The sequence below is a fragment of the Strigops habroptila genome, chromosome 7 (assembly GCF_004027225.2).
Source record: "Strigops habroptila isolate Jane chromosome 7, bStrHab1.2.pri, whole genome shotgun sequence".
Classification (NCBI taxonomy): domain Eukaryota; kingdom Metazoa; phylum Chordata; class Aves; order Psittaciformes; family Psittacidae; genus Strigops; species Strigops habroptila.
In genome coordinates this window covers 13,188,965-13,216,384 of record NC_044283.2, presented here as the reverse complement: position 1 = coordinate 13,216,384, position 27,420 = coordinate 13,188,965, and the positions used below count along the sequence as shown (strand labels likewise).

Here is a 27,420-nt window from a genome sequence, read left to right as displayed (position 1 = left end):
TTAAAAATGGAAGGCTGGTAACGCTGGTCATGACCTCCTCAGCAAACACCTTCAAATGTAACACTGCAAGACACACCTGAATGTGCTTCTGCTGTTTCTATTATTATGCCCAGAGGATAGGTTTCTCTGGAAAGTGTTAAGACAAAGTCTGAATTCCCACTCTGCCTGACTTAATTGATTAGCACAAAATGAGATCTTTCATTCCAGGACAGTGCCTTAGCCATCAGGCTGCCAAATATTCAGAGGTAAGGAAGAACTCACGAAAGGACTCTGCTCTGAATGGAGCCCGAGTGTCTCCATGAGAGGCAGAGACTGAAGGGATTAATTATCACTCTCCTGTGAACTTTAAGAGCTTGTGATGCAAATTCCTTACCCAAATCAGAGTACAGGTCTGAAAACATGTGCTACTTTCCAGGTGACCATCCTAACACAGATAAAACATACAGGAGTCTCACTCCAACTCTTCATGAGAGCAGCTGACTTAAAATAGACATCCAGCTCAGAAGCGGATAAAGAGTTCAGAAAACTGAGCAGAAACAATCTAAGGCACAGGAAAAGCTGAAATAGCCTTAGTCTAAGTGGTCCCTCCCTTGGCTTGCTGGCCTCTGAAGCCCTGAATTTATGATTCATGTGACTGCGACCATGCTTGCTCCCAAGAGGCAAGATGCTTGGATGCAAAAAGCTGCAACGCTGAGTCTCTTTTCTGACAACAGCTACATATCTCAACCAAGGCCTGCAGATAAAACCTGGGGACAGCAGTGATTAATTTTTAATGCCTTTTGTGGGACTGACAGGCAGTCAACAGACAGCAAATCACCTGAAGAGGTGACACTCTTTCAAAAAACAGTATGAGCAATGATACTAGAAAACTTAACTAGCAGTCCTTCTATCATTTAGTTTTGAAACACAACCAGGGGCAATCCCAGGCACAGGTTGGGCGAAGAAGAGATTCAGAGCAGCCCTGCAGAGAAGGACTTGGGGGTGTTGGTTGATGAGAAGCTTAACATGAGCCGGCTTCAGTGTGCACTTGCAGCCCAGAAAGCCAACCGTATCCTGGGCTGCATCAAAAGAAGCGTGACCAGCAGGTCGAACGAGGTGATCCTGCCCCTCTACTCTGCTGAGACCTCACTTGGAGTCCTTTCCAACCCTAACTATCCTATGATTCTATGATTCCTAACACTGATTAAAACCTAAACAAACCCCTTGTCTCATTACATGAAAATCAGACTGTAAATCTGCCTTTAAACCAGAAACTCAGGCAATTTAGTTCTCTACAGAATGAAATGCAACAGGAGAACACCCTGAAAGGATTTTTAAGTGGACAGAAAGAAATATAACTCAGTAAAATTCAAAAGGCTGGAAGCAGAATTAACTGAAGTGAATGATAATACAGGCAGCTAACAGCAAAACTGGTAGCCACTATTAGCAGATAGTCACTCCAAATACACCTGTAACAGTTCCCAAAAAAGATGAAAAGCTGACTTTCAGATACAGCTTTAATTTAAAATTGGAAGCTTTGTTCAATTTCATGCTTACCTGACTATAAAGTGCCAAAAATGCATCCATTTCTATATTTTCCAGGAGATCTTCAAGCACCACCCAATTCCATTGCTCATCTCTCAAGCTGAAGTGAAAGACAGAATTAACACTGAAATCTTCCCAGGCACAATGACTGTATTACAGGAAACAATATCTGAAAGTCATCCATTCAGGAAGCATGCCTTTCTGTCAGTGAAGTTGGGTGAGCAGCATAACTTCTAAAATAAGCCAACTTCTCTTCCCTTCTTCCCTGAACCACCAAACAAACAGAGCAGAATCTAAGGCTATGCTCTTACACACAATTCATATCCGGAATGGCTCCAAAGCTACATGATTCAACCTGTTCCCATCCTCTTCTTTAAATTTCATCACCACAGTTTATGGCAAGTTATGGAGATTTTTGTTGCTGGAATATAATAGTAAACAGATAACTCTCTCACTAGTGGCGTTATTTTTGTTTCTGGACTGAACCATGAAGCCATCCTCATGTCACCCGGGAAAAGTACAAAACTTGTTTCTTCCATTAAGTTTTCAGGTAAACAGTAAAGACTAGTTGCTGTTTCTTTGAAAGCATCACTGAGAGATCTCTACAGTAGTATCCGCAAACCAGTAACCTATCTGCTCTTCTAGTGACTCTTTACTTCTGCAAGGTAAGAGTCATTAACCTACGCTGAGCAGAACTCCAGCATGTTCAGAATTGAAACAGACTTAGGAGCACAATAACCCCACTCAAAGCCTATCAAAGCCATTTTAAATGTATCAATTGTTTCACAGAAATTCCTCTTTGTAATGGAAAACACCCTCTCAGGATCATACATGAATCTTGAAATGTGGTAGGCTTTTAATACTGTGCAATACACACAGAAATGTAATACCTAACTCCTGTAACCCTAATGAATGTAATACAGTACTTTGCAATTTTGCACATTATCACCCATTTTTGCCAATCACCCACTGGCAACCTTCATGACCAGACAGGTATTTCTATCTACCTTTTCTTTGGTCACTGATACCATTACACAAAAGTTGGCCAGGCAAAAGTGAAATTGAGCCTGTCTCTGAAGAAGAATTTATATATCCTATCAAAAATGGCTGTGTGACAGGGAATTCAGTCTACAGTGTGACAGTTGAGATGGAAATTTAATTTAAATCATCTCAGCTACTTCCCCTGACCCCTGCAGATCAGGTTTCATTGAAGTCCCTACCTATCTTCTTGAGAGATAAAGGAACAGGATTGAAATTCTTTTCCTCCTTGCTGCTAAGCAGTATTATTATTTTTCCACTGTCTCCATCAAGAAATGATGATTGCCATGCAACACAGCACAATCTATATGCAACCAGGTAATTACTATTTCATGTTTCTTATTTCAATTCCCAAGACTCCTCAGTTATGCTCTGGGCCACATCACAAAAATGCACTGTTCAAACACATGTATAGTCCCTCCTCAACAGCAGAACATTTAGCCTGCTGTTCGTGATATCTTATGGTCTATAAGGACCTCAGTAACTCAGTAGACCCTGAGACCAAAGAACTTACCTTTGCTGATGCAGATTTATAAATTGCCCACATTTGTTCATAGCCTGTCTTAGCAGAACTGTCACCTGTCTGTCTGCATTTGTTTCCACAGCTTCATTTGAAAGTCCCAATCCATCCAGAGTACACCTCTGCCTACTCATTAGATGCTGCTGCTGCTGAGCTGACTCCTTATGCAACATCTCATACTCCAGCTTCCTGTCAAGTTCTTCAATCTCCTAGAGGTTGAAAACACATAATGATAAAAAGTCATAATTTAACTTGGAAGAACAAATTTCATTTGGAGACAAGAAAAAAGATGGTATCAGAGTTTCTGATATTATTCATTTCTCATTCTACCCAGCCACTTGCAATCATTACACTTCCAAATTCATTGCATGGCTTCAGTAAACATGACTTGCAGACTATGAATATCAGAACAATGCCAAAAGATACAAGTCAATTTTCGTTGTGTTTAAGGTCAGTGCTCTCTGAAACCGTCTACTGTAGAGGACATCTAGAAAGCACACTACCAGCATGGCTGAGATCCAAACAAAAGAATGGCACCATTAGAATTCATCTATAAGCTGCATAAAGCCTCTGAAACAGCTTGAGAAACTCAGTCTGAGTTAAATCTAAAGTAGATTTAGCTATACTGAATCAACAGCTAATATCAATGAGGTCTGAAGTGAAAAGACAAACATTCACATTTAGTGTGATAAAATGAGGGTTGAAATACAATGCTCTTTGGCTTAAACCCCAAAGTCTTAAGTCGACTTTATCCCTCATGACAAAGATCTTTCTTTGGTCAAAGAGTCAAACTAGACATCAGAAGGGAAGTTTCATAGTCCAGTTTTTCAATGTCACTGTTGTCTGACCTCTAAGTTTCTCAGTATCTCAGTGCCCTACTTCTCAACCTGTATCTTGGAGAAAATGCTGATTTTGATCTATTCCTCCACTCCATCAGCTGTATTCAGACTACAGACTCACTGGAGCACAGCATCTTTCAGTAAGTGTCTGCTTCTGGTCAGCAAGATTTGACATTGGACCTTAGTTCCAACACCAAAACTAGTTATTTAACTTATTATCTCTAAGGGGGTGAAAAAAACTCACATATAGCCAGACATGTTTGTTTCACTGACTGGCAAAACTGTCACTGATGTTGTCAGCATTAGGGCATCCTCTGTAATCTATTTGTTTTAAAGCAATAGGAGTTAAAATTTGCCAGCTAGCGGGACAAAGGAGTTGTCCCACTACAAGACAAGAGAGGTTTCATCACCAGGAAACAGTGCCTGCAAACCAAGCCTAACAGGTTCTTTAAACAATGCCTAAAATTTTTCTTCCAAAATAGGGCTCAACTCAGTTCATGCACATTGGATAAAGAACCCAGTGTTAGCTACTCTAGGTCTCTCTTCTCTCCCTCCTTCAGTCTTTTTTCTTCGTCTGTTCAAGGACAGACAACTTAAAAGCAATCTCTTTCAAGAGTCCCCTTACAGTTACCACATAAAAGGCAATAACTCCAGATTAAATGATTTTTTAATACTCTGTCTACATAGAATTTCACTATTTCCTACAGATTTAATACAAATTTAAGCAAAGCTGGAAGAATATAAGCATTCTAACTGCCAGGCAAAGAGAAACTCTGTAGAGATGACAGCATTAAAGTTTAACCAGGAGTTTTCACAGCAATAGCTGTCTAATGATGCCCTCTAGCAAAGAGGTTTTGCTCTTAAAAACCCATTTTGTTGGTTCTAGTCCAGTGCTCTTGCAAGCCTCACTCAGATGATTGCAAATAGCAGATGTAAAAAAAAAAAAAAATCCTTATGAATACAGAGCACTGAAGTATTAAAAAAGGATTAGAAAACTGGCACACACCAAATATGTAATAAATACGATGAAGGAAGGAGGCCTTTCGAAAGTTTCTACTATTTAAACTGTGTGAGTGTGCTTGGAGGGAGATATAGACAGGTAGGAAGCTGCATATATAATCTTTAAAAACTCAATGACTGAAGCATATCATGTGGTTATGGATTTTACCATAAGGACAGCACTATAATATGGACAACTTTGTAACAAAGTCATGACAATTTACACACTACCTCAGTCATGACTCACAATCACTTCCCAACTATCTTCCTTGCAATCAATAAAACTTTATTAATAATTAGCCACCAAAATACAGCTCTGACTGTAATCTCTGGATGCAATTACAATAAAAATAAATCATAATGATACACAATCTTTCCTGGCTCTACTACTTTTCTTCTCCTATTCCTTTAACTGAGTGCACTAAAGCACATAATCACAGAAATTAAAGACTGGACCACCAGGAGCTACAAATCAGCACAGCGAAATCAAAGTCAACTAAGCTAGCATGATAGTTGCTGTCTCCTAAGAGGAATTTTTCCTTTTCACGACTTTATTACTTACAGGATTGTGTGCTTCTAAAATCTGAATACATTCCAATTTTGATAGGGTTTTTGACATGCTCAGTTGTTCAAAGAGCAAAGCTTGCACACTTATGATAGCAGTACACAGCTCCAACATTTTGGATTTTTTAACAGTCTTTTGAAAGGCTAAAGAAGCAATATACTCTCCGAGTTTATTTTCCAGATCGCGCAGCTGACACTCTTTCTCAAGAAGCAACTCGCACTTAATCTAAAAAATACCAAAGCACAAAAGATAACAAGATTAACAGAAAACCTCACGAAAACCTCATCACACATGCCCATGGTTTTATTACTCTGTAATTAACAAGCAGGATTAAAGCACTGAAGAAATCAATTCTGTTATCTTACAATATAATACATAGTTTTCAAAAGTGCTTTTGATATTAAATCCCAAGCTTTTACTGCATTTAAGTGATCAAAAAAATATTACAGTAAGGTCGGATATTTCAAAGAGACCAGGCTTTGTTTTAGGGTAGTCACAACTTTAACATTAAATGCTAACCTAAAATAGAGGGTCTATATAATTTTTAACATAAGTAAAAATTAAAAATACAAATAAACCTATTCTTACCTATGTGGTTGGTTAAATGGGAAGATAAAATACATCTCTTTTTTAGCAAAAATACAAAATTTATAGAAAGACTGTAATTACTATCAAATTGGCAAGTGTCAGGTAATACTGACCAATGAAACTCAACCTACTATTCTTTAAACAAATAACCAAAAATCTTCTTATGTAAAATGAAGTTATACTGTAAATCAAAAGCAATGGATTTCAAACAAGTTTAAAACTGGATTGAATGGACATCAAACAGGATTAAATCAAAATGATTTAACGCAATAACTCTTTTGCTGCCACACATCTGATGGGACATCCACAGAAACTATCCAAGGGTGAAAGGCAAATACAGCACATGCAAGCACATGATCAAATGCAATGTGATTGATGAGCTCTCCATGCTATAGCACTGACATTCACAGTCAGTGATATTGCCACTGTGACCATTTTTCTGCAGGACAGTGGGGATTGCAGTCAGCTGCAACTACTCTCTTTACATGCTTCCATCTAAGCTTGTCATTCTAAGTCACAGAAAGGGCAAAGATACTTCTCTCTATATTTTGTATGCTACAAAATGTGTTTCCAGTGTCATATAGGTATGGATGTCTAGGTAGACATTGCTGCATATCTAATATTTGGGTAGCTGAATCCTCAAAGACAGGAAATAATTATCAGTTTCATTTTATTCTCTCTCCCTGTATTATCCACATGGGCCCAAAAGTTGGGCTGTAAGAGAGAGAAGACACAGAGAGAGAAAGCACATCCAACCACTGGAACAGGTTGCCCAGAGAAGTTGTGGCTGCCCCACCTCTGGCAGTGTTCAAGGCCTGGTCTGACGGGGGCTTTGAGCAACCTGGTCTAGTGGAAGGTGTCCCTGCCCATGGCAGGGGGTTGGAACTAGATGAGCTTTAAGGTCCCTTCCAACCCAAACCATTCTATGATTCTATGAGACCTCCAACTCCACTATCTGGTGTTGGTATCAACTGCAGCCCTTCACACTGGACTTAGAATAAAGTTAAGCACAGAAACAGCCCATCTATACACTGCTGGGTATTAGGGTGCAGGTTTTTCCTCACTCCACCTCTGAATTCTCTTTTGGTCCTGATAAATCTAATCTGATAGATTTCACAGCATACAAGTTCTCAGAAATCAGTATTTTCAGAAGTTTCCAGTATTACGTATTTTAACAGCAGTGCTCAAGTAACAAGTTTACTGTCACTGTGGCACCTGAGCACAGATACTCACATTTGCATTCTATGGAAAAGTATTTATCTCATGAAGTTTGGGCCCTGTCTTAAAGAACAGGCAGAGATCTGTTCTTTAAATACAGAACATCTGTATTTAATTGAGATACCTACATAGTTAGTATCTTAGCATGGTAGGCATCCTGTGGTATACCTTTATATATGTAGACTTAACCTACCTATGGTTTTATAAGTCAATAAAATAATAATAATAAAGACCTGCAAGCATGAACTACAACACTGTAACAGATCAACTGGAGTCTTTAGACACTGTATGACTTCCCATTGGCACGAGACCTGATTTTGCCCCTCAGAGTATCTTTGCACAAATAGAGATGGTATGTATTTAAGACATTAAAACCTTATTAGCTTTCTGTTCATGCTAATCAGTACATTATTGACTCCATTAATGATCAGCTTTAAAGGAGCATTTAAGGATACTTCCACCAAGTTTTTAGACCCCTAAGATGATAAATATGTAACATGATGTCCATGAATTTTCTCTGGAAATTTTGCTTAGAGACCTGCTAAAAGCCATTATGTACTGTACAAATTCTATTATCCAGTAGATAGAGCTAAATTTAAAATGTGATTTGGAACCAAATATACGTGTGATAGTCTCATGCCCATGTAATATTCCCCAAAGTCTCCATTACATCATCTGGAATGTCCTTGAACGCAAGAAATGGAAGGTAACCTTCAGGAAATATTTCCCACTAATGTGAATTAAACCAATTACAAGACAAGAGTAATCATTGTACAGACACAAAGTGGAGGCAAGATTCATTTTCTTCATATTTTTAACAAATCTCCATCATAAAAGACAGTCATTGTCATTCAGCATTACTGCTGATCTAACAAATTGATCTTGAATAACATGTGACACTGAATAATAAGTAAGCATATGTGTTACAAATAAACAGATGGGATTTTTGAGGTAGGAGGAGAATTCAACCCAGAGATCATACTAGAAATACAGTAACCAAAATGCTGAACACTAAGCTGTTATTTTTGAACATGTTAGGCAGAGATTTACAGTGAAAAGTGAAAGAGATGGCCAAAATTGGGAGTTCATGGGAAAAGAGCTGAGATGCTTTCCAGTACTTGTTCAAAAAGAACCCAAATAACCATTGTTTGTTTCTATGTTTCAATTCTCAGTAGGAAAAAAAGTCAGTAATATTAAATGATGATGATGATAATATTTTTATGCATATCTTCTACATTCTTTGCAGGAAGGCAAGAAACCTATTAATGAGAATTCGGGGCCTTTTGTTTTCTTGAAAACAAAACTTGCTTTTAGTGAAAAGCAAGTAACTTTAGCATCTCCCATTTAAACTTACAGTGCAGTAGTCGACAGGCATTCAAGGTGTACACTGTACTCTGGCAGCACTGACTGGAAATCAAAGATAAATACTTCTGCAGAACATCCTACAAGTCACGACTTCAATGTAGATTGCACAAGACAGCCAATCCCACCCTAACTCAGGGGTTTTTGTGGAATTTGTTTGTTAGTTTGTTTTGGTTTATGGTCTAGAGCGAGGTGTTCCTGCCCATGGCAGGGGGGTTGGAACTAGATGATCTTAACGTCCTTTCCAACCCAAACCATTCTATGATTTTCAAAATCCAAAGTGTTATTTCAACATATTCTTATAAGCCAGTGACGTAAGACTAAGGCCTAGAAGTAAGACTATTCCACACCTGAGAGACAAGGCAAATATTTAAAACAAAAATTAAAATAGTTTAAAAAAATTTTTTTCTTCAAAAGCCTGTGCACAAACAAGACTCACGTTTTTGTTCTGAAAGGCACGTTGAATTGTTACACTACCGATCACTGTGACACAAGACAATGTTCTCAAAAGCTGTCAATTTTCAGAGCTGTATTGTCTGACTGCCCAATTTTTTAAGGTCTCAGTTGTGAAGTTTCCATTTACTTGCCTCCACCCCTCTTTTCAGCAGTGAAAGTTGTTCCATTCTTAGGTGATTCTTAGAGAGGGTACCAGGAGAAATAGCTTCTAGAGGGAGGCAAGGAATTTATATCCGATTCAGCCATCCACTCAATACTTTGCTAACAACAGCTGCTGTCCAGTAAGATGATCAGGGAGATTCATCACTACAGCAGACATCACTTTGAGGGGCAATATATGTTAGAAATGAACCAGGTTGGACAACTAATGCCATAAGCCACCTTTCAAAACTTCAGCATTGTTGAATTTTGATTTGACTTAAAAGCAGGAAAATGAAGATGGATGAGAACAACCAACGTTTTTGTTGCAAGAGACTAAATGATTTATATTATTATTTTTATCACAATAGCACCTATTCAAGGATAAGGGCTGAAGCGGGGAAGGAAATTCAAGCAGATCTACCTGACTACAAGTTTCCAAAAGACTAATGCTTTAGAGTCTATGTGATGCTCACTATTTGATGTATTATGGCAGCCTCTTAACTAACAGAAATATTGCAACACTACTAGCTTGAATGAGTTGTGACAACATATACACACGCCAAGAGCTCATCCTTCTTTTCTTCCAGCTTTTATTTATATGTCTAAGACACTGCCTGCCAAAATACACACACTTTTACAAGATCTCCCAAAAGGGGAAAATATATGCTTGAGGTATGATTTGTTTTATATGACAGAAAATTAGTAAGTAATATCTGAAGGCTGCCTTTGTCGTTTAGGAACAGGAAGTGCTACAAACCTCTAAAATGTGGAAAAGAAAATTACACAGAAATGTTTTGACAGGTGTGTGCACAAGACTGAATTTAAAGTTCAGCTTCAGTTTAAGCTTCTTCACAGGAGGCTCGGTTTCAGACACAAGGAATCTAAATGAATTATACATATTTGAAATCTGGGGATAGATGAATGAATAATGAATACATGAATGAGTAAACGAGTGATCACCTTTAGTGTAAGTTTGAACCCATTAAAATGAATAATGAATAAGGATGGTAATGCAGTTTGACAACTCAAGTTCACTTATAAGGAGACACAAAATGTGTATTTTAATTGCAGCTAAATTAAGAGGAAAGAGAAATGCCACTGATGAAAGAAACACTTATACTTTTGTCAACCACTTCAAGTAACAGGGAATTTATAGATGTTCAGTATATTCCATGAATCATAAGATTTATGGTCCAAACTGCAAAACTAAACACTATTTGCATATTGCTATGTATGAAGCCATATGTTAACCATGCCCAAATACAAGGGATTTGAAGAAAGGCTGAGAGTCGGGATTGTTCAGCCTGGAGAAGAGAAGGCTCCAGGGAGTCCTTATTGAAGCCTTTCAGTACTTAAAGTGGGCTTATAAGAAAGATGGAGTCAAACTTTTTTGTTGTGATAGGACAAGGGGTAATGGTTTTAAACTGAAAGAGGATATAAGGAAGACATTATTTTATGATAAGGATGTTGAAGCACTGGAACAGGTTTCCTAGAGAAGTGGCAGATGACCCATCCCTGGAAACATTCAAGCTCAGGTTGGACAGGCCTCTGAACAACTTGATCTGATGATGTCCCTGCTCACTGCAGGGGGGTTGGACTAGATGACCTTTAAAGGTCCCTTCCAACCCAAACTATTCTATGATTCTATGGGAATGATGTTCAGCTTTATCATTCAGCATCTATTCAACATCATACAGTAAAGTAACTGCTCTTAAGCAAATAAAATGTTGCATTATTCAACTGCTACTACTATCCACCTCTAGCCACCTGAGTTTCTTCTGTTTCCTGTCAGCTTTGAAATCACAAGTCTGCAAAGAGAAATACACTTATGAAAACCAAAGCTTGCAAGTAGATGTGACTTCAGTGTGACATAGAAGGCAACTTCAATAGAAGCTGGATCAAATATTGATTACAAACTAAATTACAAACTAGTTATAAACTAATATCCCCTGGCCATTATTGAAGCCTTTTATTATACCAGAGGACTGTAAAATACTGATTGACATCATCCTATTTGACATACAGTGTCGGACTACTTTGGTGATGATGAATCCACTTTCACAGGTCTGAACATTTACTGCTTATTCCACCTGAAACATCCAACCTACACAAAAAATTGCCAGTGCTGTAAATGCACTATGAATAGTCCATTGCTTGAAAACATTGACTTTTAAATTCCATATTTAATTCAGACTAATTGCTAACTAGTGTTGTCTCAGTCCTAAATACTATAAATCAAGAGAATAATCTGAAAATATACTTGTTTACCTGCAACCTTAAGACATTTCTCAAGCAAATATTATTATTGGGTTTTTTAAGCCCAGCAGGGAAAATAGACTAAAGAATGAGGTTTTGAGCAACCTGGTCTATGGCAGGGGGTTGGAACTAAATGAGCTTTAAGGCCCCTTCCAAGCCAAACCATTCTATGATTCTGTGTTTCTATGAATGTCAGTATTTTTACCACTCTGTTTCTTCTGAGATAAGTTAACTGCTATTTCAGAAAGGAAGATCTACTTCCTCATGCATAAGACAGCTCAAAACAGCTATAAAACACAAAAGAAGTAGATAAAGTCTGTTTTTGAAGATTTTCACAGGGAGGTCAATGATACTCTCAGGTGCTCCAAGACTAGGCATCAAACTTCCTGCCATGGCCTCCCAGCTCACTACCTCTTGCCTATGAGTTGTTTTTCTCTGCTGTGCCGATTTTACAGTATTATAAAACACATCCTGCTGCTGCTTTCATAAGCACTAGCTGGAAACCATTTTACAGTCACCCTATAACGAGATAGAACTCACAACACCATATGAAGTCTGCAGCAGTGAAGGCAAGGGAAATAGAGCAGAGCTGTACTGCTTCATTGTTCCTCTTCCCTGCCTTGAATTGGCTGTGCAACTTCAGATGGTTAATTTTGAGGAAGATGATAGAAGTGTTCATATTAATGCAAAATTTAGAAGTGTTAAGATTCTAAATGAGGAATGAGGTAACAAACTCTAACAGCAAAAAAAAGAAACTCTGCTTCTGTGATCAACATAAGGTTAATTGCAATACTTCTGTGTCCTAACGAGAAAGTGTGAACTGATGATTTTCCTTAATAGTTTAGCTTCCTTACTAGGAAAAGCCCAAAGCATTTGGCTTTTTGTAACTAATGTGCAGCCATACAATGCAAACAACAGGTATGCCAGGTGGTGTTTATAAAACCAAAACAATGAGGCTTAGAGAAGCTAACTTTCCATTTTTAAAACAAGATTCTAACAAAAAGGTAAGGCAAAATTCATACCAAGTAAGTATTCAGTTCTTTCTGTTACAAAATTAAAATAATCTAAATTTTGGAGGTTAGGATATAAAAAGCACAGGAAAGAGGTATAGAACCAGATTTTTGTCCATATTGGTACTAAAATTGATACTGCAATCATTTGTAAAACTACTTTTCATCTACCAGTTTTAACCACCAGTGCCACCTGCTTGTTCTGCATAGTTCTTATAGCTGTGCACCACCTATGTCCAACACAGTTATTCCCCCAATATACATATATAGTATTACCCATATTTTACAAGACGAAAATAGGAGGAGAGAAAGGTTAAAGAACACAAACAAGACCTCATGGAACATCTGCTGGCAGAGAAGGAAAAATCTTCCAAAATCCCATATTGGCATTGGGCCACTCATTCCTTAAGGATTAATGATACACTGCGGCTAGTGAGCCTTTTAGAAGATACTCACCAGAATCAAGGCTCTCTTTCAATAAGCTCTGTACAAATAAACTCAGCCGCTACCCAAGAGGTTGATCTAAGAATCCATTTCAGGATTTTCAGTAGCATTACGAGACATTCAAGAACTAAATCTTGCTCAACTGAAGTATGCAGTGAAGCACCTTCCATGTTTTGAAAGCCTAACTAAGAAAGCCACAGTATCTCGGGGAATCATGCAGTCAGGCATGTGCCAAGTCCCAGAACTACTGGAAGAAAAAAGGGTGACACATGAAATCAGTTCTGTAACTAAGGTGGAAAAACTAAAACAAAGCCAAATCTCTTAAACTTGAAATAGACATCTTTATAAAAGCAGGCAAGAGTAGAGGCATGCATCATGCCACCACACCTTATGCCTTTTTATCTGCTTCTTATTCACACTGATAGAAAACTGTCAGTCTTTAATTACTAGAGATCACTTTAGTAATGTAGATGACACTTACCTTATTCAAATTTTCATCTTTCACAGAGTCTTCGTAAATGAAAATTTTGTCCTGTAAAGATTTCTTCAGAATATCCATCTTATTTCTATTTCTGGATCCATTTTTTTTCACTTTAGAATGCGGCTGTAAGCAGATGAGTACAAAATGATTTATTAGTAAAAGGTATATGAGGACACTAACCTTATTACTTGCTATTACTGTCAGATCCACCAATTAATGAAACATATGGCAAGGATGACATTCACTGAGAAAATATTTCTGAAATGAAGTTGCTGCCCTACTCATTCAGAAGATTCCTTTCAGACATTCAGACAAAGTTGGTAATTTCCTTTTCTAATTTCTTTCAAAGTAAAATTATATATTCATCCTTTCCATGAAATATGCTAGCAGACAGACTTGTTTTTAACAAGCTTTAGCAGTGATAATAAGAGATTTTAACTCAAACAGTCTCCTCAGCATGGTTAAAATGAACAAAGAATATTAATTTAAGAACTACATTGTTTTTCAAGACACAGTATATGAATCACAACTGAACCATGATAGTATTAAGGGGCACCATTCCATGTAATCAAATTATTCTTGACCTTTATATTTCTTTACAAGAATATCAACTAAGTATAATGTACTCTTGGGGAAATGATAACATCTGTTCAACTTAAGGCTTTACAAAGTCATCTCCTTTCTTCAGTACATTAGAAATTATTAAGGTCTTGAACCAGGCTAATTCCTAGTATAATTAATCCAAGTTAGTTTACATGTTTAGAAAACATAACCAAAACAAAGCAAGGGAACATCCTCCTTTTTATGATATTATCAGATACAATTCATACTTCCCCCCCCCCAGTGTAAAGAACTGAAAATAATTGATGATTTTAGGTTTTACATTTTACTGAAGGAATTAAACACCCCTCAGAGAGTTAGGTTAAAAAACTGCTAGATTTTATAGACAGATTCCTTGTTGGGAATGTCTTTCTAACTTTGAGTGAGTATGCCTCATCTTCTACATATTTAGATTTGAAACAAACAAACAAAAAGAACAACAAACCCCCCTCCTGCAAACCACAAAACCCACCCCACTGTATATGCCCAACTCTTTTGGAAAGAAAAAATGGAAATGAAGCTCAAATTCTTGCTAAGAAACACCAGCTAATTCAGGAACTTTACTCTCCTAAATGGAGAAGACAATGCAGAACATTCCCCTACAGAAACTCCCTATATGTCTCCTTGATTTAGTGTCAAATTTAGCAATGTGAAGGGGCTGCCAGAAAAATCTCAATCTATCCTGTAAAGGACCCAACTTATCCCTAATATTCAGAGCCAGGCTCAGCACTGCCCAAATTTTTGGCATTTCAGTGGACTCCCCTCACAGATGCAGCCCCTTCTGGCCACCCGTCTGCTTCCTTATAATTATGCCACCTTCTTGGGAAAGCTGGAGGACACGCAAGCAGGAGAAATATGCAGGTGTATGTAAAAAAACTATATTTGTGTAACTGCTGCCCAAACAATTATCTTTAAGATCCACTGATCCACACAGACAGAAGTGTGCACTGCTGTCACACCTGTGAAGAAGCTCTGGACCTAAACATGCAGCCAAGACCAACAACTTGCAGATATACCCGTGAGCCCTCGCACCTCCCCACACTGATCCCACATCATTCCCACCTGTTTACTGGTCCCTGCTAAATTCTGATCGACTTTCAGCACCTCTGCATCCCTCTGCTCCAACTCGAAAGCCTGAAGCAAGGTTCTCGCTCTTATCTTGGGCCAAGCCAAGCTGCTGTCCACCTGAGAGAAGCAGCAATGCAGCTCGTGCCTCATTCTAAGCAATTCCTCTTCTGACAGTGACAGGGGTAAACTTAGAAGCTGCCTGTTAAAAAAAAAAATCAAACAAAACAAAAGCCATAGCCTTTTGCTGTTTAATGATGTAAGCAATACTGCATAAAATGTAAGAGACACGCACACAGATAATTTACATGACAATAATAATCCTTTTTGTCTTATTCATGTAACAGTTAATGATCCCATGCTGAGCTGCTTAGTATGTTCAAAATATCCTTGAGGATACTTTAAATTCTGCATACAGAACTTCCTGGACTGTAAAACTTCATTTTCAAGGGGATACAGTTTTTGAATATTCAAAAAGTAAATAAAGAATTTTTAGCACACTTCCTACGCACAGAATCCTTCCACTTCTACAGACAATACAGCGCCTGAACATAGGGGTGAAACTGTGATAAAAGCTTCCCGTAAAGCCTTCCTGTGTTGTTTCCCAGCACTCAGCAGTAACAACTACTGAGAGTGGAAAAATATAAAATAAAAAAGTCTCTCCTTATTACAAACTTATACCCGTCACCCCCTCCCATCACCCATCACAAGGGTTCCAGATGCTCTTTGTAAAAAAGCTTTCAGCAGTCTGAACAACACTGAGTATATTTTAGCAGTAATTTGAATCACTCAAAGTTCCCATTTTGTAGAAGGAAGGTTCTCAATACTGAAGTCTGGGGAACTGATTCTCAGGTCAAGCTGAAGTTAGCTGAGCATGCTAAAGCCTAAATTCACCTTCCAGTTGTAAATAACCTTAACTACATACATCATCTTATCTTGTGACTGAAATACTTCCTGAAAGTATTCAATAAAAAACTGGATACTTTTTTGTTTGAAAATTTTCTCTATTTCCTCAGAAATGTACTTGTACTTAAAGCATGAACACATACTTTTTTAAAAAAAAGTAGTTTTCTTTTAAAAATATATTATACTCTACATTCCATCAGGACTGATGCTTTTACTCAGTATATCACAGGCCTATACTACCTCATAATTTCATTGACATACTTCAATATATATGAAAAATATTGAAAATTAAATATTTCAGCATATAATTATTTCTCAGTTTAGAAATCCTACTGATTCAGCAAAGTACAGCTACATCCTAAATTCAAACATTTTTAATGCATAAAGTTTGTATCTTTGAAAGATTACTTCCTTTAAGGCAGTATTACTCCAAGCAAAAGCATTTACAGCATACTTAACCACTTCTCATGCTGTCTTAGGCTTTCAGAACTAATCCGCACTATGTATCCACATATACAGTTAGATATACAGACTGAATAACACAGAAAATCAGTTTTGTCATGTCTGTCTTTAAAAAGGACTTTAAGCATTAACGATCTTCATATTTATTTTGGACTAACTCATGGTCTCTTTGATAAGCAACAGAAATGAAAAGCTATCATTCAAAATAATTCTTCGTGAAAACGAGACAGCAGACAAGAACATGAACATGACAGCTGGCATCTGTCATCAAAGTACCAAAACTGACAGACAGCAGACTGAACATAAAGACAGTGACAGATTTTAAGGGGCTTTTGATAGGACAGTTGTGCATTTTTTGTATATATTTCCCAGTGTTTTACTGGGAAAAAAACCCCAAATGTCTTACTGTAGCTGTAATAAAGATAGCATACAACAGGCAACACTGCAGGCTGGAACACAATTATCATGTAATTGTAAGTTAGCAACAGGAAAGACCTGCTGGGTCATACACTCTACTTCCCTGGTCCTGCAGGTCTGCTCTCAGCAATGTAAATAAGAGATCAGACAGCTAGAAAATACATTGAAATGGCTTACAACAAAGTATTGTAAATGCTGAATAGAACACAAAGCACTTGAAACTAGAACCAGAAGAAAACACAAATGGATTTTTCTTCTTTAGCAAAGCAAATGTAATGGATAAGATTTCTTTTTATGTTTCTATTGTAAGATTTTAAATTTTGCAGCAGGCAAACTTATAAAGATGCTGTCTGGACAAAACTGCCCATGCAGATCTGCTTTGCTTTTAAAAAAAGGTATGAAGGAGAAACTTCTACTAATGCTTTCTACCCTGGTTCAATCTCACATGCTCAGTTTGTATTATACTAGGGGCGGACAGGCTAATATAGGTTTCCCTATTCTAGTTGCTTCCCCTAAAGCTGCAATTTTGACAGCAGACTATTTTTTCATGTTCCCATGTCTCTAACAATGTCTGCTATTAAACAGACATTGTATAGGAAATGTAGAACTGTAAATATTCAGGCAACACAACAACTAGTCATAAATATACTTGAAAGTTAAGGAGAAATGCTAATGAGCAGTGCTGATCTCTCAGCCTTGCTGCCCAGTCTGAGAGGCACCATGCACAATGACTCTTGGCTGCAGCCATGGTCTCTCTCTGCACAAAGCCTCCCAAGGGTGGCAAAGCCACTGTCTGCCTTCCCAACTCCCCACAGTCACGTCAGAGCAGGCAGCAACAGCCATAAAGTACACCTGGGGCCAGCAAACCTCTCTACAACATTGTCTGTGTCATGATGCCTCTCTGGCTTGGGGTTCAGTGCCAAGGGCACTTTTATCAGCAGGCCAGATTGGCCAAGTCTGACGCATGGGGCCCATGAGCTGGAGAGCTAGACTACTGCACTGTGTATTTATGGAATATGTGAAAATACTGTGGCAGAGCTCAAAACGAACCCGATGAGTAAGGCTTGACTTGTGTCTGGAAGGAATATATCGAACCTGGACATGGGGCTAATTAAGCCTGACATACTAAATGACATTTCCAAAGTGCTGGACCGTTGAGAACAGACTGAGAATAATAATGAAAGATGTGCAAGTGAAACCTGACACAGAGTGAACGCAAGTATAAAAACATCACTCCATACTTTTGGTTCCAAAACCGCTGTTTCCCAGGATTTCCACTGCAGTGCTCACCTGCCAGTGCCACAGGGGCTGAGCACCTGCAAACAAATCAATTCCCCAGTGCCCGATAGAACTGACTATTAGGAATCATACCTCGACATGTCTGAAAACTCTAGTTCATCTCTATTTGCAATAATAACTAAGAAAAGGGCGCAGAGAGATACTTGCATGAATACTGACTGTTCCCAGTTCCTTAATTTTTTTTGTTCCAAAATGCTTGTTTCCAGCTCCTGGCTTAGCTTCTGCCTGGTGAGCTGAAGCAGCTCTTCAGTGGCTGCACTCTTTTCATGCTCTTCCCTTTCAAGCTGCTCACGTTTAACAACAATCTCTTTTTTATGCTCCTCCACAGCTTCTAGCAGGAACATCTTTGGCACGTTGAGTTTTACTAGTTCTTGCACAAACACTCCACACTGAACGCGTTTAAGCTCTTCAACAGCTTTCTCTGTTAGACTAAACAGAAGCTCTTTCAGCTCTTCACTGGCCTCATTGTCAAGCTTTTCAGTAAGTTCTTCACATTCAACGGTGTGGTCACTCAGAAGATTTTTCCAGTGGCCCAGGTAGTGAGTGACCTCCTTAGTAGTCTTGAAGGCGTCTCCAAGTGACAGCTGCTCCTTCCGATGCTCCTTCTGCTGATTCATTTGCCAAAAGGAAGAACAAGGTTAAGAGAAGGAACACCTCAATTTCTAGCTCTTTAAGTATGCATTTCATAGCAATGCAAAATTTCATACTTTGCTTTTTCAGTGTTCTTGAAACTGCTTTTTAGAATCCAGACACCTACCTAGCCCTCAACATGATGGCTTTGTGTGCATCTAACAGGCCTGTTGATGTCAGACTGTTAGACATAAAGGCTAACACAGACCTGTGATAATATGGATTGTTGTTCATTAGAAGGGCTGACACCTAAACAAATGCATGATCTATATTTGTTTGACATAATCCCAACTGGCTGAACTGCAACGATCTGGCAGCATTCCAGAAGTCAATCTGGATCAAATACCAAGTAAGAAAAAGAAGAAGGAGGAAAAAAAAAATTCATTGGAAAGCAAAACCAAAGCTACCTTACCTATACTGTGAAAAAATACAAGTTAAGTGTCCATCTTTATACCCGCTGTCTCTGCTTGCACTGGTATCTGAGCAGAAAACACTGAAACACATATCCTGCAAAAGGTAAAATCAATCTCACCTAACTTTGGCCATCTGTAGAAGTATCACTTAATCCAAGAAAACGTTTTCTTCACCCTTTAGGCAGAGAAAGATAGGGACCTTTGGATAACAACTCCCTTCCATTTATCTCAGATCACTTGCAAGTCATTATGAGGATGATGAGGGGGCTGGGAGCATGTCCCATACAAAGACACTAAGAAATTTGGGGCTGTTCAGCCTGGAGAAGAGAAGGCTGCGTGGAGACCTCATAGCAGCCTTCCAGGATCTGAAGGGGGCCTACAAGGATGCTGGAGAGGGACTCTTCATCAGGGACTGTAGCGACAGGACACGGGGTAATGTGTTTAAACTTAAGGGGAACTTCAGGTGAGATATAAGGAAGAAGTTCTTCACTGTGAGAGTGGTGAGACAGTAGAACAGGCTGTTCAAAGCCTGTTCTACTGAACAAAGAAGTTGTGAATGCTCCATCCCTGGCAGTGCTCAAGGCCAGGCTGAACTAAGTCTTGGGCGACATGGTCTTGTGTGAGGCATCCCTGCCCATGGCAGGGGGATTGGAACTAGATGATCTTAAGGTCCTTTCCAACCCTAACCATTCTATGATTCTCTGATTTGGAGCTCTTGGAGTTAGCCTTGATTTCTAGATGTCTGAGGTGAGGTGACATGAGTCCTACCACAAGCAACCACAAGTACAACATATTTTAGATAGTTTTGTTTTGTCACTGAATTTTAACTGTGCTATAGAAGTCATTCAAGTCACACATAGCCAGGAAACCCATACAAAACAACGGTCACAGATCTGCATCATCTCTCCCACCAGCTCCAGAACCTCAGTTGGCTTTTGCTTGCTGCACATTACAGAGGCTTGTCACCACCTCCTTGCACAGGTTAGACTACGTAGAGGGGCTTCACAAGTTTCTCCAGTTCTATCACTTTCTTGCAGGTTTTTCTAAAAGAACAACCATTAATTACTACAGCACACAGTGGCACACAGCTAAAACCAACGGACACTTATTTTCATCCACTCTCCTGCAGCGTTGATCCCTGTTGTAAGAACTACACTTTATTTTTCAATTCATTCTATTTTTAATTCATGATAAGGCCTGCAAAAATAAATATTCTGAAATTACCTTTTGCAGCACTTCCCGCCTTCGCCTGGTAATGAGTTTCTGGCGAAGCTTTTGCTTTTCTTGTTTTAAATCATGATCGAATTTCTGTTTAACAGAATTAATTTCAGCTTCAGCTCGGTCCAGCAGCATCCCCAACTGACTTTCAGGTAGATGACCTGCTCTGTAATAACAGTGTTTGAAGCCTGTTATCCGAAATTCTTAAGAGGAAAAGGATATTTGAGGCAATTAGTATCATAATAAGGCTCAACACAGTAGATACACAGAATGATCCTTGTTCTTTCAGCAGTGATACCTGGGGGGATCTAAGAAGCAAGTGGATAACAGAAAGATAATCTCAATGATTAGTATAGGATTGAGACAGTTTTTGAAGGTAGAATGAAAGTGTATGAAGAAGGAACAGGAAAAAGTAAGGAAGGGAAGGCAAATGCAAACCCATTACAAGTCAGTAATGTAAGCAATATTCAAATGAGATATTTTAAACCTTATCTATTATTCATAATATTTACATTTTTCAGTTAATGTCCCTGGAATGCAATTCTAGATGTCTTTTATAACTCCTTCTCCTCATTAGGAACAATTTTTTCTTTAAAGGATGTAATCTAATCAGGCAAAAACAATTAAAAATTATTTTAAAGATACAAAGCAATCATATCCATTAAAAGATTTCTATTCAGATTTCCTATTAATGTACATCATCATCAGAATTATAAAGATTTCAAAATAATAGTGAAATAAAATAATCTAACAGAGCAAATTCTCAGTCTTAAACCCATAGTGTTTTCAGCTGGAAGTTCAAGACTATGGTCTACCTCCAGTTGCTACAGTATTTAATTTCAAAGAGTAAGCAAGATTAGGTTAGAAAAGCTTCAATCTCCACAAACTCAAATTGAATTTCAAGAATTACCTGCTGTTATATTTACACCAGAAATTCTCCAAACTTTCTCAGACAACAGAAGACTGAAAGAACATCTTAATTCAGACCAGGCTGTTGGACATTTGTGAGTTATAATTTCTAATATTAAGCACGCTGAACTTACTTCCAAAATGTGAGGCTGAAAATGTCAACATTGTCAACATGGAACTCTGAGAAGAAAGCACCAATTCCAGACCTGAAATTGGAATGTTATCCAAACAACTTCTGGTTTATCTTTTAAATCCCCTTTTTCAGAAGATACGAACATTACACACAGAGTCTGGATTCAGATGAATTCACATCACCCCACCTACTGCTCAAGTATCCACAAGTATCTCAGCAAGCCACAAAGCATCATCCTCTACATAAGGAATGTACTAGACAGAAACTCAGGTCTGCTTTATCACACAGCTATGTCAACAGAGGTGGCTTCCCTTTGCAGAGCTTTTCCACTGTTTAGCTATCATATTTTTTTAATCTTCTGCAAAGAGGATTAAAGTACCTCTCAGTACCTTGAAAGCAATGCACCAAGCATCATTCCTGGATCTTTTGGCAAAGTAATTTTTGCCTTGAGGCAATCAATATTATATTTCAGTGTTATGTCAAAAAAATCCCAGCAGCACCAAGTTTCCAGCCCACATTTGGTAACTCTAAGTCTTGCCCCCCTTTTTGATCAAACCCAAGGCAAAACAGTGAATAAAAGGAAGATTTATTATGGTGACAAAGTGAGGCAAGATAATAACCAAGATATTTTTAACACCTTCATCCTGTCTTGTACTGAGGAAATAAACCTAGTCTTGCTGCATCCAATTAAAATCCCTGTCCAGACTAGTGAAAAGGGTCTATATAGAAAAAGATAGATGAGCTGGAACTACCCAGCAAATGAAAGTTTAAGAAAAGCCATGCACACCGAATGACTGGAAGATGATATATACCTACCTATTCTTAGGAAAAACAGGAGTCTACATTACTTCAGTTTCAGGCTGTTGATTTATTTAGAGATCCAGTACATTCACAGCTCAAACTGTAGGTGACACAGTACTGTAAAACCCATCTACCTATTTATTTGGATCCCAGATAACAAAAATAATGGGCAAAATGCCTACCACCACAGAAGTCTATGCAAGTTTATGTGGCAACTTATATTAATCAGTATTACGGAAATTACTAGAAGGATCAATCCTGGCAAGAGATCTTCATTTTTGGTTTCATATAAACACAGTATGAAAACAATTACAGTATTAGAATTAAAAGACATCCTGTTCCCAAAGGACTCTGAACTGAAACACAAAATAAAAGGAGACAGATAATGAGACAGTATAGACTGTATGATAAAGAGCTTGGTCTCAGCATACCAGACATCTAATCACTGAGGAAATGTGTAGGCAAATGTTTAATGTCTTTGAACAAGGAGAATTTTAATCAAGCAGAATACTGCAGCAATGACAGGGATATTTACAGTGAGATCCTCCCAAATGCAGTGAGCACCAAGGAAGGTACAGAGATGAAGTGTGTGGCCAACAGCAGCTGTATCATAGGTCAATTAGAGGCAGACCTTGACTTCACTGTACCAAACAAATGCCAACAAATTTAGGAGAAAATATGGAGTGAGGGGACTGAAAGTAGTAGTTTGTGTTTGATGCTACAGAGAATTATGTAAAGGATACTGGACCCCAGCAAAGGAAGATTGCTTTATGAAAGGTAAGAGAAGGCATGGGAGCATCACTAAAGCAAAAGGGAGATAAACGTGAAGCAGAAAAGTTGCACCAGCCTGGATATACATGGAGGTTCAACCACAACACTATACAGAAACTATACAGAGAGAACCTGTAAGAGTGACCATGCTACTCCCTTTCAGCTACTTCAGGACTTCAACTGCTAAACTGGCATCTTGCTAGATCAGAATTTACATAAATAATTCAGAGCAATAAATGCCCTACATAGCAAGCACTACGAGCAGAAAATGTATTAAGAGTTTATTAGAAAACTTTATACTGATGCATTACTGCTGGAGAAATTCACTTTCCAACACCAACTTCCTGAAAGGTGCAGCAGGACACTGTTCAGAAAACTTCTTTGCTTGTAACAAGGTCCACATAAAGGGAGATTATTCAGAAGAACAAGACCAATACGAGATATTTTGCTTTGACCTTTTAATAGAGTCGACTGACCACTTTAAAAACACAATACACAAGATATTCTTGAGGTCTTATAAAAACTAAAATGTTGGGAGATATTTATAAAGGAGCTTGAGTTGTTTGTACCTAGTGAGTCAAAAGAACTGGATTCAGTTTTTAAGAGACCAAAGAAGGAAGGAAACTTCTTGTGAACAAGCAGATACTGGCAAAAGAATGATGCAACATATTACAGCTGCTGTAGTTCAAAAACATCGAGCATCTCAACCTCTGCTGATTGCCGGAACAACCCAGGATGAATACTGCCTCAGGTATTGCCCTTTTGCCTGTTATTCTTTAAGGCAAAACATAAAGAATCTAGGTAGACATCCCTGAAATCTATCATCATGAATTACATTTTAAAACTTGCTTTCCTGCCTTTTGGCACCGGATTTCCAAAAGACACAGTACCCACAGGCGGTCCTGACAAATGGGTCATTTTATTTAAATACTGTATTTAAAAGCCCCGCTTGAAAACTCTGGCTGCTCTATTTCATTTAAAATATTCACAACCCTCCCTAGAATTGGTTTGGGTTTATTTTACTTTTTATAACATTTATTTCTGGCCATGTAGAATCTTCTTTATGTTAATTTGAAATTGGCTTGCTCTCTGATAAATCTTAAACATCCTATTAAGCTCCACTTTTAAAAGACCTCTTCCCTCGTCATTTATCTGCTGGTTTATGTATCTCTGAAACTGTTTATCTGTGGTGTATCTAATCTACATCTTTTCTCAGTGTCTCTTCTCCATATAAACAGTTTTGCATTTTAAAATTTCATTTATAACTGTAAGTTTAAGGCACACTATTAAAACTGGAGACAATCGATTAAGACAGGCCAGTATTTATATTTAGACAAGCAGATTCAATGCTAAAGTGAGAAGAGGATATTATGCTCTTACTGCTCAAATTTTAATGCTCCTATTTGTAAATATTCCCCAAATCATTTTATAATTAGAAACTGAAATACAAGCCTACCTAGGATCGATTATAAATTTCTCAGGGTCTATACTTGGATATTTCAGTTTGCCTGTAGAAAAAAACAAAACAAAAACCACCAACCCCCAAACCAAAAACCTAGAAAATAATCTGTAATACTACATTCTAGAGTTTTATAGTCTCAACATCTAAAGAATGAATAATAACCTAACATTATGGCAAATATTTGCCTGAAAGGAATTCCTGCCACAGCAGGTGTGGGAAGTTACAGGAAAATAACTAATTGTAGTCCCAGAAAGTCAGATGAGATCGCTTCTCTACAAATGCTGTCTCCAAGTACAGACACGTTTCCTTTGTCCGCAGAGTACTACCACCGCTGCATAATCTGAGAAGCTTAATAGGGGAGAATTATTTTTTCATTTTGGTAGTGATGCTTGTTGGTTTTGGAAGTGTTTGGGTAGTATACTTTGGGGGTAGAGGAGGCTGGTACATTTTTTGGGATGGGATCCATGAGGTCTTGCATTACTAATACTACACGTTTCCTCTCTGTTTTGTAGTTGATCTGGTTTGAGACTGTTAGGTGCAATAGCAAGCATTAAATGACAAGTGAAACCTACTTTTCCAGGTTAAGAAATTATTGGTGTTCACTGCAATGATTTAATCCATGGATGCAGTGGTCACACAGGTGACAGTTTCTCATGAAGGTTTTCACATAACCACAACATTTGAGAAAACATCTCAGACCATTTCTCATCATCAGTTCCAAAGAGAGGCATGAACTGATGGAACAGAACTCTCTGTGAAAGATGTATCTGAATTGTATTTCCTATGCCAAGACTTATTTTTGTCTTTGAGCCATACAGCTGCAGATGTTAGCAAAACAGGCAGAGCAGTGCAAGCATATCGGAAGAGCCTCTCTCTGATCAATGAATCTTGAGGGTAATCTTAGGGTATGATTCCAAAGAGGCAGCACACAGGACAATCAAAAACATTAGCAAGGAAAAGTTAGAAAAATCCCAGGTAAATGACTTTATCATATCAACAGATGCAGTCTTTGGTAGCTTTTAACAGTCTTCCTGCTTCCTAATATTAAATTACTTTTAAAGTAAATCAACACTGTGAGAAAAGAAACACAATGTAAAGACTGATATTTATACATGTTCTCTTAATGCATGTTCCACACATTGTCAAGTGACTGACACCAATGTCTAAACAACTAAAATATACAAATAAATCTGCATGCACAGAATCAACAGCAGCAGTGTGAAGTTGTTTTCCTGCCCACTAACGTATTTTACTGCACTGGCATGCTCCTCAGTAATCTCTCTTTACGCCAAATTTAAGATATGCCACAGTTCTCTGGGTAGCAGAAAGTGATCCCTCTCAGTACTCCACACTGCCATGTAATTTTAAATAACTATGTCTCCACTAAGTCACCATTTCTATCTCCACCTTGACTGTAAGTATCATCACACAGAGTACTTGAGACAGCCTGGATCTGGTGTGATATACCAAGTAAGTTACATGAGTGCTATTACAACAGTCCATTTCCACATCTACTTTTTACATCACCTGACCTTCACTTTTTAATATATCCTGCAACAGGTGTAGTCTCTGCTGCTCAAGATCCTCCCCAGTTATGTTATTTATAGACGTAGCCAACTTTCTTCAGAAAATATTCATGCTTTCCAGTTTGAGACCATACATCCAGTTCCTCAAATACATTCAATCACAAGTGAACCAGAATTGTTCTTTACTGTTAAATCCATATATTCATGTGTAAAGAATCCAGACAAATGCTCTTAACTTGTATATGTTGCAATGTTCTCTGGTAGGACTTTTCAAATGACTGAGGACTATTTACATGAATAATGGATGTATAAAGGCACTGAGAATCTCATATGAGTTTGCTTCCCACTGAAGTCAGAATTACAAAGTTCCCAGCAATTCATCTCTGTGCTGTACAAAGTGAACACAGACAACAAAGCCTCGCCTTAGCATCTGCTGAGATATTAACTAAGTGATCAGTCACAAAGTATTTTCTTAGAATTAACTTAAAGGATAACATTTTTATGCACCTTTCCTGCTAGGTAACACAAAGACTTTTAAAAAGTATTCTACTGCCTATGAGATAACATGGTCAAACGGCTGCCAAGAAAACAATTGAGATATTTACCTTTCCATCTTATTAATGAGACTTGGTATCTGGGCTGCTGCTGCATTTATAAGAGCAGAGGCTTGAGAATCCCTTAACCGTATCTTATTTATGAGATACTCTCTGTAAGCAAATCTTCTATTCAGATGATATTTCTTGCTAGCTTGCAAAAAATCCATTAGCTCTTCAATGTCTCCCTACAGGAGAGAATGTGAACAAATATATTTAATTACATGTAATGTAAATTTCAGCCAATACCTGTGGGTATCAGACCAGGTTTTTTCATTAACAGGGCAAAGTTACAAAGCTCTTAGAAGTGAAAAACAATAAGCTTCTATCAACTTGTCTGTAATGATCACTTCAAATTACTACAGTGATTTCAACAAAACAAAATAAATAATTTTGGCCTGAATACCTCAATAGTGTGTGTACTCTCCTGAATAGTTAGCACACCTCCTGAGAGCCCTGAGTTAACAGGTCGTTGATGACAGTTAAATACACATGCAGCCCGACCAGTATTATTACAACTGCTCCTGCTTAAAGTTATCCACAGGCTGAACAGTCTTATTGAACTGAGACCTGAAGAGAGCATGTGTTCAGTAACAGCAGTAAGCGGCACCATGACCTTTTTTTTTTCTTTCTTTTTTCTTTAAAATTTATTGTATGACTAAATAAAGGGGAACATTTTAAAAGGTGTCTGAACTGACTTCAAAGCCAAAGATAAGTCTTTCACATTTGTCTCGTAAAAGAGTGGTGAAAGCCAAGCCTGCTGCACACAGGCTG

The 27,420-nt window shown here is 38.0% G+C and overlaps 1 protein-coding gene across 10 annotated transcripts in view; it reads right to left on the bottom strand.

Moving 5' to 3' along the window:
- The window catches only part of EVC2 (EvC ciliary complex subunit 2), a 76,458-nt gene that overhangs the window by 8,841 nt on the left and 40,197 nt on the right, over positions 1 to 27,420 (bottom strand). For 7 of the 10 annotated variants that reach the window (XR_003992437.1, XM_030493330.1, XM_030493333.1 and 4 more), the window contains 8 exons: positions 26,659 to 26,834; positions 20,458 to 20,617; positions 18,338 to 18,798; positions 15,104 to 15,308; positions 13,442 to 13,564; positions 5,483 to 5,710; positions 3,077 to 3,291; positions 1,537 to 1,624 (listed from right to left, as the gene is read on the bottom strand). Coding sequence is in view for 9 of the 10 variants with exons in the window: in XM_030493330.1 (XP_030349190.1) it covers positions 1,537 to 1,624; positions 3,077 to 3,291; positions 5,483 to 5,710; positions 13,442 to 13,564; positions 15,104 to 15,308; positions 18,338 to 18,798; positions 20,458 to 20,617; positions 26,659 to 26,834 (1,656 nt within the window). In the remaining variant the exon portion in view is untranslated. The remainder of the gene's footprint in view (positions 1 to 1,536; positions 1,625 to 3,076; positions 3,292 to 5,482; positions 5,711 to 13,441; positions 13,565 to 15,103; positions 15,309 to 18,337; positions 18,799 to 20,457; positions 20,618 to 26,658; positions 26,835 to 27,420) is intronic. The other 3 variants (XM_030493331.1, XM_030493334.1, XM_030493337.1) reach the window with 2 other exon arrangements.